This window comes from Podarcis liolepis (assembly GCF_965112155.1).
Source record: "Podarcis liolepis genome assembly, chromosome: 3".
Taxonomy (NCBI): Eukaryota; Metazoa; Chordata; class Lepidosauria; order Squamata; family Lacertidae; genus Podarcis; species Podarcis liolepis.
The window spans coordinates 105,589,782-105,603,607 of NC_139557.1; the positions used below are offsets into that span (position 1 = coordinate 105,589,782).

At 48.7% G+C, this 13,826-nt stretch overlaps 1 protein-coding gene and 1 long non-coding RNA gene across 3 annotated transcripts in view; one reads left to right on the top strand and one right to left on the bottom strand.

Annotated features, from left to right (window-relative positions):
* SRF (serum response factor) overlaps positions 1–5,767 on the bottom strand; it is a 75,320-nt gene extending 69,553 nt beyond the window's left edge. The window contains exon 1 of one of the 2 annotated variants that reach the window (XM_083494459.1): positions 5,043–5,767. In XM_083494459.1, the coding sequence (XP_083350585.1) occupies positions 5,043–5,627 (585 nt within the window). In that variant the 5' untranslated portion in view covers positions 5,628–5,767. The remainder of the gene's footprint in view (positions 1–5,042) is intronic. The other variant, XM_083494460.1, reaches the window with a different exon arrangement.
* The window catches only part of LOC310703018, a 429,179-nt gene that overhangs the window by 267,822 nt on the left and 147,531 nt on the right, over positions 1–13,826 (top strand). The gene's annotated exons all lie outside the window — the stretch shown is intronic.

Sequence of the window (13,826 nt, forward strand, 5' to 3'; positions counted from 1 at the left end):
TCTGAGTACACTCACTGAAAATTCATGGGCATGGCTAAGCTAGGGCTATTAATTTCAACAGGTCTACTCTGAGAAAAACAGCTGAATACCACCCATGTGGTGGGAAAGTAGGGGCAGAAATGCTTTAGGCATTACTCTGTCAATCATAGTAGCTGAATGGAGCCCTCTAGGTTCAGATTATCAATGGGGAGAGGGGGGAGGCTGCTGCTAGGGTGTGCCTGGATGACCACTGGTGGAGGAGGTGGGACAGGTTGCTGGATTAGATTAAGTCTTGATCTGATGCAGCATGAGTCTTATGCTCAGAAACTACAATTATACGAGAGAGAGAGAGAGAGAGAGAGAGAAACACTCACAGAGAAGAGAAAGGAGCTGCAGCAATCACTTACAGATTTCAGGCAAAAAGATACCACTCCCTTTTGGGGATTTGTCACTGTTTCCTAATCATTGCTCATCAGGAGACATTCACCATTAAGTTAGGGCTGCAAAACACACCAGTTTCCAAATTTATCAACTTCCAAACAACTTTAGGGATGATGGCTTCAGGATGCCTCCAAAAATCTGTGAGCCACCTTCCTGGGCTCCAGTTTGCTAACATAAAGTTATTGCTGGAGCATAACTTCCAATGGCCATGCTGACTGGGGCTGGTAGGAGCTGGAAGTGAACATCTGGAAAGCCACAAGTTCCACATCTGTGCTTTAAAATAAGAGATGGTGGAGTTTACTTTTCACTCTTTCCACTGAACCAACTCCTCTACCAATCCCAATGGTCAGGGTTTATGGGAGTTTTAGCCAAACAGCATTGTTCCACCCCCTTAAAAGGCAGGGAAGGGAACAATTGTCATTCTCTTTGAGCAACTGCTTGAGTGGTTTAGGAAGAGTTGCACTTGCACATGATGTTTCTATGGGTGTGTACCGTTTGCCTTTTTAAAAAAATTATATTTTGCAGCTCAGGTAAAGATGTCTAATACTTGGGACGGGGCTCTAGGAGTGGGAACATGTTCAAAACACTTAAAACACATGCAGAATGTTGGAACTTTCCTATATATACTGTGGAGTTGTTGATCAAAAATAAAGCAAGCTGCGGTTTTATTTTATGCAGAGTTATATCTGGCCTTTCTTCTGCCATGAAACCTGAGGTGGTCAACGTGGACCTCCCATCCAGACCTGCATAGCTTCTGGAAGGGGGCTGAATGATGCGTTCTCAAACCACGCCTTCATCTGTAATCCTAAATAAATTAGTGGATTCTAGAAACTCTCAGTAGAGAGCAAATGGCACACTGCTCCACTACCCCTCTACCTGCCTGCCCTTTTACTACCAGTCCAGTGGATGCTGCTGCATGTGAGCTAGCCCACAAGTCTATCCTCAGCCAACCCCCACCTCAGCCTCAGCAACCCCCTTTTCCCCTTGACATCTGGTGGGAGGGTGCCACTACCGAGAAGGCCCTCTGCCTGGTTCCCTGTAACTTCACTTCTTGCAGTGAAGGAACCACCAGAAGACCCTCGGAGGTGGACCTCAGTGTCCAGGCTGAACAATGCAGGTGGGGACACTCATTCAGGTATACAGGGCTGAGGCTGTTTAGGATTTCAAAGGTCAGCACCAACACTTTGGATTGTGCTGGGAGCCAATGTAGATCTGGTGTTATATGGTCCCAGCGGCCACTCCCAGTCACCAGTCTGGCGGCCGTAGGGGAGGAGAACAGGGGCAAATGTAGAATGACTTGGCTGCATCCCTGACTCTAGCTCCACCTACTGTTGGCCTCCCTGTCTTACACCCTATGAGGCCCAAATGGCACAGCAACCACTGTGAACAGTGCATACACGAGCCCTTGGTGCACGCTGCATCCTTTTCTTCGGCCTGCCCAGCAACTTTGTAGCAAACAAGCCTATGACTCACCTGAGGAAAATAAGCATCTCCCCAGGCAAAAAAGTTATAGCACCATAAGCCAATACAGTCATACCTCGGGTTACAGACACTTCAGGTTGCGTTTTTTCAGGTTACGGACTGCCGAAACCCGAAAATACCGGAAAGGGTTACTTCTGGGTGTCGGCGGTCGCGCATGCGCAGAAGCGCTAAATCGCGCTTTGTGCATGTGCAGAAGCACCGAACTGCAACCCACGCGTGCACAGAAGCGGGTTGCAAACACTGCAGGTTGTGAACGTGGATCCCGCACGGATCATGTTCGCAACCCAAGCGTCCACTGTATATGTAAGGACGTAGCTATAATGGGATAAATCACTATTACTGTATTAATGATTTCTATGTGTTGACAAAGATGGAGGAACAGAAGAAGTGAGAGAATATTAACCAAAATGGAAAGTTCTGCACCACTGTGTTTTTAAAAGTCTGGTATTGACACCTCAAACATCGTAATACCTCCCTGAAAAAGAGCGGGCGATGTTGATGGTTTTAACACAACCAAGAGTCTCAGGGCTACCTTAAAGACTAGTAACTGAATTGTGACATAAGCTTATGGCACAATACAGCTGCCAAATCTTCATACAGGCCACAATTTAGACTGCTACAGGTTGTCTGGACTGCTTAAATCCTAGTCCGGCAACCAAGATTTGAAGAGCTCAGCTAGATCTGTCCAAAGGCCCATGGCTAGTCCAGCATCCTGTTTCTCACAGCAGCCGGCCGGACGCCTGTGGGGAAGTCTGCAAGCAAGACATTGGCGCAACAGCACTCTCCCCACCTGTGATTCTCAGCAAATGTTATTCAAAGGCATGTTGTTTCTGACAATGGAGGCAAAACACAAGGCAGTGTGGCTAGTTGCATTGACTTCCATGAGTTTGTCTAAATCTCTTTTAAAGCCATCCAAGCTGGTGTACATCACTACACCCTTGTAGGAGAGAATTTCATAGTTCAACTTCCTTTTGCTCGCCCATTCAGTTTTAACTGAGTGGCCCCAGGATCTAGTATTGCAAGATGCATGCATACTTTTATAAAACTCTATGGACCAATCCTTATCTGCCTCTTCCTAAACCAAAGTTGTTTGCGATTGCTCTTGCAGCATCCTATACAAATTCAGATAAAACACTGCAGTGAACGGGGAGAACTGTGCCATCCTCAAGGGAACGAGAAGAAAATGATTCTGCTAACCTAAAACCCAGATTTAAAAGCAAAGGAAATAATTCAGCATCCGGCTGTTCCAGTCCCATCTGCGCAACCAATTTCAGCTTACCAGATGGCACGATCCCTCTCTGCTACCCCACACATTGTCCTGGAGGTTATTCCGACCCCAAACCCAGCCAATTTCAGGGACACATGGGGGCAGGGATAGCCCCACTGCACAAACGGGAGTCCCTGTGTAGGCCTTCTGTTGACAGGGTTTGTTAGGTGAATCTTAACCATAGTAGCTAACAAATCATTTTTTAAGCTTGAGATGTAGCTCAGTAGGTAGAGTATGAGACTCAATTTTAGGGTCTACATGACCCTCAAGGTCCCCTCCAACAGCATTAAAAGTTATTAGAATCATAAATAACTTTTAATGCTGTTCCTAAACAGGAAGAAAGTTTTAAAAAACACACATTAAGGGGCAAGCCTGTCTCAAGAAGGAGCCCTAACATTTAAAAGTAAAGGTACCCCTGCCCGTACGGGCCAGTCATGTCCGACTCTAGGGTTGTGCGCCCATCTCACTTAAGAGGCTGGGGGCCAGCGCTGTCCAGAGACACTTCTGGGACATGTGGCCAGCGTGACGAAGCTGCTCTGGCGAGCCAGCACCAGCGCAGCACACAGAAACGCCGTTTACCTTCCCGCTATAAAGCGGTACCTATTTATCTACTTGCACTTAGGGGTGCTTTCGAACTGCTAGGTGGGCAGGGGCTGGGACGGAAAGATGGGAGCTCACCCCGCCGCGGGGATTCGAACCGCCGACCATGCGATCGGCAAGCCCTAGGCGCTGAGGTTTTACCCACAGGGCCACCCGCGTCCCTAAATCAAGCTTTAAATCAGGGATGGAGAACCGATAGTCTCTGACCCCTGACAATGGGCTGGGATCGATGGAAATCAAAGTCCATCCTCATCTGGAAGACCACAAGTTCCTTATCCCTGAGTCAAGCCTGATTCACCCACAGCACAAACCTATGTGGGTCTACTTGGCTGTATGTCTCTCTGTGGTTAATGGGGGCTTACTCTCTAGTAACCATGTTTAGGATTGCAGACTCAGTTCCCAACAGAGGCTCAACTCTGTACACAGTGGGGAGTGATCCCTATTTAATTCTATAGGACTTGCTTCTGAGTAGACAAGCACAGGATGGCACTGTGATTCTTGCCCTCAAAACTAGAGGGATCAGCAGAGGAAACCCACCAGGGGACTGGCTGTAGTTTTGTTTAGTTCCAGGCTCTGGGTCAGCCTGTCAGTTCCAGCCACTGCCACTTTACAGGGAAGCAAACACCCAGCACACGCAAACTAACACGTGCATGTTGAAAGCCCAGCCCCGCTGAACTCAATGGGGCTTCTTCTGCACGAGGTAAGGAAGGGACAGGGGTCTCCAAGTTTGCCTACTGATTTGCAGGCTCGTGAGGTGGGTGGGGAATCCCCTGTTGCAAAACACAGGCGCACCTTTCTCCCCCGAGGATGCTGCAACGGATTTGCCCCGACCTTTCACCCGAACGCAACCCGGGCTGAGAAAACATCCGAGGTGACCCCTCCGCTGCATTTCCCCCTTTCCGCGATGCATTTCGAAGTGAAGGGCTCGCGCAACGACCGGGGGGCGGCGGGAGGCCTTCCTGGAGCTGAATCCGGGCCAGAGCGGGGCGTGCCTTTCCGGTGCCGGGGCTGGCTGGCTAGGCCCATGGCTGGCTCCCCTTCCGGTGTCAATTGCCCAAGACCCAGCCAGCCCGGAGCTGCTCTCTCCAAAGCCGACGGGTGCATTGACTCGGGGCGCTCCGACGGAGCACGTGCACCTGAGACAACGGTGCTTCCGAGCATGTCAAGAGCTCCATCTCCTTTCTACAGGCAGAGGAGCAGCACAGGACCCCTATTATCCAGAAATAACCCCCCCTTACACGCGATCTGCCCTCTCTCCCCCCGCCCCGGTTACCTTCTTCATGATGCCCGTCTTCCTCTTGCTGAACGTGGTGTATCTCCGCAGCTTGTTGTCGATGAATTCCATCTTGATCTTGACGCGGCCGCGGGTCTTCTTGCCCGGCTTGGCGCCGCTGACGGCGCCGCTCGCCCCGCCGTAGCCCCCCGCCGCTGCAGCCGCTGCAGCCGCCGCCACGGCCGCTGCCTCGGGCCCCCCCACCACCACCCCGAGCTCCATGTCGCCCAAAGTCCGCTTCACGCCGCGCCGGTCGCCCACCAGCTCCTCCTCCTCGCCAGACTCCGAGTTGCCTTCGCTGTCGCTCGCCGCCGCCGCCGCCGCCACGGCCGCCCCCAAGTCCCGGTCGCGCTCGAAGCGACCCGCGGCTGCCCCAGGGCCGCTCGGAGGGCCCGTCCCGTTGCCCGGGCCGCCGCGCACTCCCGCAGAAGCCGCCGCCGCCGCAGCAGAAGAAGCAGCGCCGCCGCCGCCGTTCGCCCCGCGGGACAGCCCCGCGCCCGGCCGGCCCGAGGACGTCCTCGCCATGCCCATGACCGAGCTCCGGGGCAGGGCGGCAGCGCCGTTCCCGGCCCCGCTGGGTAACATGGTGCCGCCGCCGCCGCCGCCGCCGCCTCCTCTCAGCGCCAGTGTGGGACGGACGGGTCGGGTCAGGCCGGCGCTGCCATGGGCCCCGGAGCCGGCAGGCTGGGCCCGGCCCCCTCCGCGCTCTCGCTCTGCCCTGCCGCCGCCGCCTTCGCCCGCCTCTCGCTCACGCTCCACGCAGGACCCGCGCCGGCCCGGGGAGCCCCCTCGTTCCCTCCGCCTCCTCCTCCTTCCTCGCCGCCGCCGCCGCCGCCTCCTCCTCCTGCCGCGCTGCCTTTACCCCCATATAAAGCGATACAATGTTGCCTTTTATGGCGAGGGCGCTCCTTATATGGTGCGAGCCGGCGCTTTGCATCTATTGGCCGACCCCTCAGCAGCGCCCGCGCGCCGTTGGCTGGCGGGGGCCGGGCTCGCCTCGCCGTTGGACGGGGCGGGAGAGGGCTCGTTTGCATACATTCCAAAAGAGCTGCGTTCGCCGAGACGTCACTCGGAGGCGCAGCTCTTAAAGGGAAAGCGGGGCGGCGCTTCTCCCGAGCAAAGAGGAGGCGGGGCAGCAGCAGCCGCTGCCTGGGAGGGAGGGAGGCAAGGAAGGAGAGCGTGGATTGAGCAAGAGAGACAAGGAGCCGGGGGCGGACGGGAGGAAATATCCCCGGGGGCTCAGCAGCTGAGAGACTGCTGGATCCAAGGGGGGGGGGGGAGGAGAAGCCCTGCGTGTTTACTCGCGAGTAAGCCCACCGAGTTTTATGTTCTTTTTTTACTCACAAGTAGGTCTTGGAGGCTAGATCGGCACGTGCACCGACGGGCGGGGATGTGCCGTGACATATAGTATGTATATGAAATGAAATGATCGCAAATCTCTTTTTTCTTTCTTTCTTTCTTTCTTTCTTTCTTTCTTTCTTTCTTTCCCCTCTACCTAAGGAGATCCAACTAAGTGAGGGGGCGCATGGGACTGAGAAGCAGCTCCTCGCCAAGGGCTCAGTCGGAGCCACCAAATTTCGGCTGTCAAATTTGTCCAGATACACCTTCCCTCCTCCCCCCGCGCCGTTTGTCACTCCTCCTGGATTTGAGGTAGAACGTGCCTGCCGCTGGAGGCTCATCAGATGGTTTGGGGGTAGCCCTCTTGTTCACACTCCCAATATATGGGGTTGAACTGGAGAAACTCCAGACGGGGGTGGGATGGTTTAGCAGGGAAGTTGAACTATTCACCTTTCCCTACCAGGCCTGCTGCTCACCACACAAAAATTTCCCTGGGAAGAGTGGGATTGGTGCATCGGATCATTTATGTCCAAGCTACTCTTCACACTGCCTTCCGAAGTTTCTCTCCAAATGAGAAGTATTCAGAGTTGAGAATCTCTGCACTGCCAAGCGGCAGAAGACGAGAGAAAAGTTTGGAACAGCGAAAGCAAGAAGCAGTGGCCAACAACAGCATCTAGCCCTTATTACAAACAAAACAAAACAAATCATACAGTGGTTTATGATATAATATCAGCAAGAGAAAGCAAGGTTTAAAGAATAGGCACAGGAGTGGATCCCATATAGATGCAGAGCTGAGTTTGCTTCCTGGCTGCAGCTAAAAATGGAGATAATTAGTGACTGGAGGCCTATCAGTCCTACGTACTTAAGGAATCACTGTTCAAGTGAGTTCTGTCCCTGGGGATTAGAGTTGTGCAAGGATGTTAATCATCCCAGTGTTCTTAGGTAAAGAAGAATGGTTAAGCTTCCTAACTTTGCAATATAGGCATGCCCCCCCCCTTTACTCTCCATCAGAGTCTTTTTAGAGTTGACACCTTGCAACTTTGGGCAGTCTAGCCATTCACCACAGAAAAAAATGTGGAGGACTTAAAAGAGGCTTATTCTGATGATAAGGCTACTTAATATCTATTCTCACAATATTAATCACAGGGTAGGAAGCATACTCACAAATGCAGCATTATCTATAATCTCAGCAAAGATAGTCTGTTCAACCCACTGTATTATCTAAATAGATAATGCTCAGAAATATTTGCTTTATACCCTGGTGCTTTTGCTTTGAATTGCTTTATCTGCTTTTATAATTGCATACAAACCGTTTTACTTTTTCAATTGTATGATTAAATTGCTGTAACTCACCCTGGAACCTTAGGAAGAAATGGCGAATAATAAATCATATAAATAAAATACGATATGAATTCACATTATGTACAATGCATCGCTCATACTAATTTTTGGGGATTTCATTTCTTAGAAATAACTGAGAGTGAATACATAGAAAGATATAGATAATACACCAGTCATCGTTATAACTTGCCTATGATGTGTCTTTTATTTAAGAATATAAATCACTATCAGCTTCTTTTTGGGAAAATTTTACGAGATTATGTGGCCTAGTTGTTGGCTGGTCTTTAAATGGCTTATAACACTAAGCCATGGTTTGTTTTAACCTGTTCCACAAATCACAAGTCATCTTCCAAAAGGGCGTACAAATCGTGGCAAACAAAGCTTGGTTTGTTTTTCAGCTACTCTTGCCTCTGCTGCTGCAATTTATCATCACTTCCACTAACTCTGGGGGCACTAACCTTTTAAGGCTATGGTTACCAGACATCCCCGTTTCCCAGGGACAGGCCCCGGATTTACAAATCTGTCCCCGGACAAAATCCATCCCCGGATTTCATCTAATGTCCCTGGATTTATATTTTAAGTGTTGTAGATTTATTAGTAGGGAATGAATGTTGCATGATTGCTTTAACGGCACAAGACACATCACATGGAGACTCCCGGCAAGGCAAAATTGAAATTGAAATACTTTATTGTCACTTGTATACAGTGAGATTACACGAGCACCCCCCACTCAGCTCTCTTAGTCGTAATTCCCCTCGTTTACTGATGCACACCCACCAAACCCGAAAGTCGGTTGCCCTGTTGTTATCTTTTCATTCAGCAGCCTAACAGCCCACGGATAGAAGCTGTTCTTTACCCTGTTGGTGTGACTAATCATGCTTCTTTATCTTTTGCCTGAGGGCAGGAGATCAAGAAAGTGCCGGCCAGGGTGTGAATCATCCCTGAGAATTTTCCTCACTCTCCTGAGGCAACAATCTTCCGCTATTTCATCCAGTGGATTCACGGGACAGCCCATAATATCTTGTGCTGTATTCACCACCCTCTGTAGGCACTTCCTATCAGATGATGTCAAACCAGCGTACCACACCGTGATGCAGTATGAAAGGACACTTTCTGTTGTTGACCGGTAGAAGGAGATCATCAGATGTTGATTGACATTGTTCTTCCGCAAGACTCTGAGGAGATGGAGTCTCTGTTGGGCTTTCTTAACCACCTGGGTTGTATTTATTTTCCAAGTAAGGTCTCCAGTGAGATAAACTCCTAGGAATTCAAAGGAAGAGACTCTCCACACAGCCCTCTCCGATGTACAGCGGGGCTAGTTCTCCTCTCTTCCTCCAAAAGTCCAACACCATCTCCTTTGTCTTGCTGATATTAAGGTGCAAGTTGTTCCATAGGCACCATGTAGATATTTTTTGGACCTCCCCTCTATACACTGATTCGTCCCCACCTGTTATTAAACCCATTATGGTGGTGTCATCTGCAGACTTAATAATTGCAGTAGACGGGTCAGATGATACACAATCGTATGTGTACAATGAATACAGGTAGGGACTTAGCACACATCCCTATGATGTGCCAGTGCTGATTTTTAAGGAATTAGATGTTACACATCCAATCCTCACTGTTTGTGTCCGATCTATCAGAAAGTCTTTAATCCAGTCACAGATGGTAGGAAAAAATGGTGGGCACCACAGCAGCAAGCAGCTACCAGGCTGGCTCCAGGCTATTGAGACTGCCACTGACGAGGGGGAACCGGGGACGCCTGGCGTGTCAACTGGGGGAACCGCTGACACACACACACACACCCCGTGACCCAAATCAAGCTGGGAGTGAGAGAACCCGGCTGACTGCCCAGTGGTGCTCCGGGGCCAGGAAAACCCCAGAGCCGACACAGGGAGAAGGAGGAGAGCAGCTGCAGCCACTGAGAAGGAGAGATAGGAGAGCACCGGGAGGGCAAGGACACATGGCCGAGCCCAGGCCCAACCGGGCCTACTCCACAGCGGCTAGCACTCCCAAGAGAGCAGGCTGGGGCCCAAAGGAAGGCCGCGCGATGGAGGAGACCACAGAAAAGAAGTTATTACTTCTTATTTAAATAATAATAATAATTTTAATAACTTTTTTTTCTTTTCCAAAAAAAAGTGTCCCCAGAATCTTTTAAAAAATCTGGTAAGCTTATTTTAGGCCGATAGGCACATTTGGGTTCTTAAGCTGTAGCCATGAGCCCCCTCTTTCCTCTCCACCTGATGAGTTCCCCCACCAAGGCACAGAATGAGAGAGTGTGCTTGCGCATGCGCACAGACAGAATTCATTTTTTTCAAGTGCTCTGGGTAAAAGTCAAGATCCAGTAGAGTTGATCTGAGCATTGAAAAGAGAGAAATAATGTTCCTCCTTTAGTTTTTACGTACTTCTCAAGGAAGAAAATGGTACCACATCTTCAGCATCTCATGACCAAAAGGGAATTGAGTGATGTGCACCAGGTGAAGAACATTGCACCCAGGTTGGCATTAACCAAACAGCAGGTTGCAGACCAGTTCTATAGGTGATTAAATTTTTTTGAGTGCTTGAGCAAAACACTGTAAGCATGAAGGAGATGATGTCACCTCACAATGCTTCCTTCACCCACTTTTTCATGTGCATTGTGCGGCAATGGAGCTCCCCTACTAACAACCCCCACCAGGCCTCCTCCCGCATACAGAGAGCTCATGCATTGATGCTCACGCATTGCTGCATGCAGGTCATAAATCTGAGCTGGATCTCAAAAATATTTGGGATCAGAAGTATTTAATAGAAGGAAGATTGTGGAAAAAGGTGTTTGGGAGTGTTGCAGAAACTGAAATGCAGTCAAAGTACACTTTGGTTATGCGCAGAGGCCCTTGCCGCTTGCTGCTAGCCACCAACGCGCACAGTGAAATACTTCCATCGTTCATCTGCAGCCAGCTGTAGTGCTTTTGCTTCTACAGCCAGAATCTAATCATTGCAGTTCAGATTGGAAAAGAATTTTGCCCCCGGGTCAGATTGGCTGGCAATTCTACGCCAGAAAAGAAGAGAGAGAGAATTGCAGTTCATAAGTCTTGCTGCTCAATTAATTTGCAAACAGTTTTGAACTCATGCTCCTGCACGCGTGTGCGTGTTCACATAAACACAGAGGCACACAAAACTTACTCCTTGCCTTCAGGCATATCTGGTGCTCTTCCATTTCCACCCCTCCTGTTTTTTTCCACTTAACAGCTTAACAGCACAGGGTAACCGTGCCCCTGAAGGACCAGATGCACAGCCCGGGAGTCATTTTGGACTCACAGCTATCCATGGAGGTGCAGGTCAATTCTGTGTCCAGGGCGGCTGTCTACCAGCTCCATCTGGTACGCAGGCTGAGACCCTACCTGCCCGCGGACTGTCTCACCAGAGTGGTGCATGCTCTAGTTATCTCCCACTTGGACTACTGCAATGCGCTCTACGTGGGGCTGATGGGACAATATTCGTAACACTGGTCCTAAAGGATCTTCACTGGCATCAGGTGTGTGTGTGTGTGTGTGTGTAATGTAAATTGTACATCTACAATTTCAGAGTGTTGTAAATTGTACATCTACAATTTCAGAGTGTTGGTGCTGACTTTTAAAACCCTAAACGGCCTCAGCTTAGTATACCTGAAGGAGCGTCTCCACCCCCGTCGCTCAGCCTGGACGCTGAGGTCTACCTCCAAGGGTCTTCTGGTTCCCTCACTGCGAGAAGTGAAGTTACAAGGAAGGAACCAGGCGGAGAGCCTTCTTGGTAGTGGCGCCCGCCCTGTGGAACGCCCTCCCGTCAGATGTCAAGGAAATAAGCAAATATCTGTCTTTTAGAAGACATCTGAAGGCAGCCCTGTTTAGAAAAGGTTTTAAGGATTTTTTTTATGGTTTTAGTTATGTTGTAAGCCACCCAGAGTGGCTGGGGAAACCCAGCCAGATGGGCGGGGTATAAATAAAGTTGTTGTTGTTGTTGTTGTTGTTGTTGTTGTTGTTGTTGTCGTCATCACCACCACCAAGGGGGGTTCTGCCAAGAACATCCCTGCTTTTATGTTTCATCTTTTTTTTTTTTAATCCTCTCATGTGTCTCAAGGCGATTTACAACCATACAAAACAATTAAAATAATAATAAGGGTAGGCTTTAAAAAATGGAAATAAAAACCTAAGGCATAGGTCTAAAATATCCCCCCACACAGAGACATCCAGCTGGAAAAAATTGTTGAAACAAGGTGGTCTCCATCCTTGCCACACAACTGCCAATGGCATGTGTGGGAGGCAGAGTGAACAAATGAATAGGCTTCTGGGAAAGGCAGAATTTATAGAATTATAGTCATCAAAGTTCAACAGACAATATAATGTTTCTGGTCAGAGCACAGAATATGAGTAGCTGGTTGGCAGGTGCAAAAATAAAATCGAGCATAGCTGTGGGAAATGCAGTTCCAATTTGAAGATCTGTTAAATTCACTGAAAAATTTAAAAAGTTCCAGTCTGTTAGGCCTTTGGGGAGGGAACCAGCAAGTATAGCAGTAAATGACAACTGTGGTGTTATTTATCTTGTTCTGGAAAAAGCAGCCTCCTTCCCTTGGCTCTGGAAGCAGCGAGCCCAGACTTTGATTTACTGGGTTATCTGGCCTACGACCCAATCTAGGCTTGCAAGCCTGACTTTTACAACACTTGCAGCTACAGTATTTGGGGTTGGATTGTAGACATGAGATTCTGCACACACTTTCTTCAGGCCGGGACCGTGGAAAAGGTAATTAACAGAATTATCAAATGTACGGGGTGGTGGTGGAAGGAAGTAGTGACATCAGCTTTTAACACTGCAAAGTTTTAATTATGCTTCCCCTGAAAACAAGGTGGGTTTTTTCATAGGATTGGTTCTGCATTTGCCTTGGGGCTTTTCTGAGAGTTCGTTACTGGGGCGTAAAAGTCATGGCCATTTCCTCATGGCACCCAAAATATTGCATTCAGAGGTTGAATACCTCATCATAGGATGTATCATATCTAGTGAGAGGGGTCTGATGGGGCTAAAAATCAGCATTTGTAACGGGGCTTGGGGATTTTAGCCCGGCTACCCCTGTTCCGCGGAACAGCATTCCAGTCAAGATATGACAGGCGCCGACTATCTGAACTTCCCGAGAAAACATCAAAGACATTTATGGTTTGACAAGCATTCCCAGCAGGATGAGTAGGTCTCTGTAATGGGTGTCTACAGTGTTTTTTTCCCTAAAAAAATGTTTAGGGGTACTCTCATTTTGACTCAAGAAAACCACCATTTTATAATTCAAATCGGGGAAAATAAATAAAAGTACAAAGATCCACGAAATGTTTATGGGTATGTGTACCCCTGCATTCCCCCCCCCCAGAAAAAAAGCGCTGGGTATCTACTCTCTGCTGCCCTTAAATTTATCTGCTGCAAATTTCCATGCTGTTTTTAACTGGGTTTTGGGAGGGTTTGGTCTTTTTAGCAGTTTTTGTATTTTGTACATTGCCTTCAGACGTGTTTGTAGAAGGCAATGCTTAAAGAAAGAAAGTATAATTTGGAACCGTTGGAGTTTTTAGTAGGGTTGGAATAACACTTGTAGTTTAATGGTGAATTTTGGATATAATGGAGAGGTAAAAGATTTGGATTATTATAAAAGATGCGGGAGGAAATGGTTAACAATAGGACCCACAAAGGGGAGGAGGGAAATCCAGGAGATTCCATGGAATCTTGTCTTTATATTGTATGTTGGATTTGTGATTGTAGAATTGTAATTTTAAAAAATCAAAAAAAAAATATTTTAAAAAAAATAAAGTAAATTTGGGACCATTACTTGTTACATGACAGTGACCACTTATGCATAACCAAATAAATGCATCACCCCCAAAAAGTTTGATTTGCACAAAATTTGCATGGAGCGATTTATAGATCAGTGGGTGCAATACATCACCATCATAGGGAACGCTGTGATCAGGTAATCTGTGTGCCTACTTTGGGCTGCTGCCCAGGTGCTACCTGTTGTTGGGGAACTTGATGGGGCTACACTTTCTCTGAAGGAGCAGGTTCATAGCTTGGGGGTAGTCCTGGATTATTTACTGTTGCTTGAGGCTCAGGTGGCCT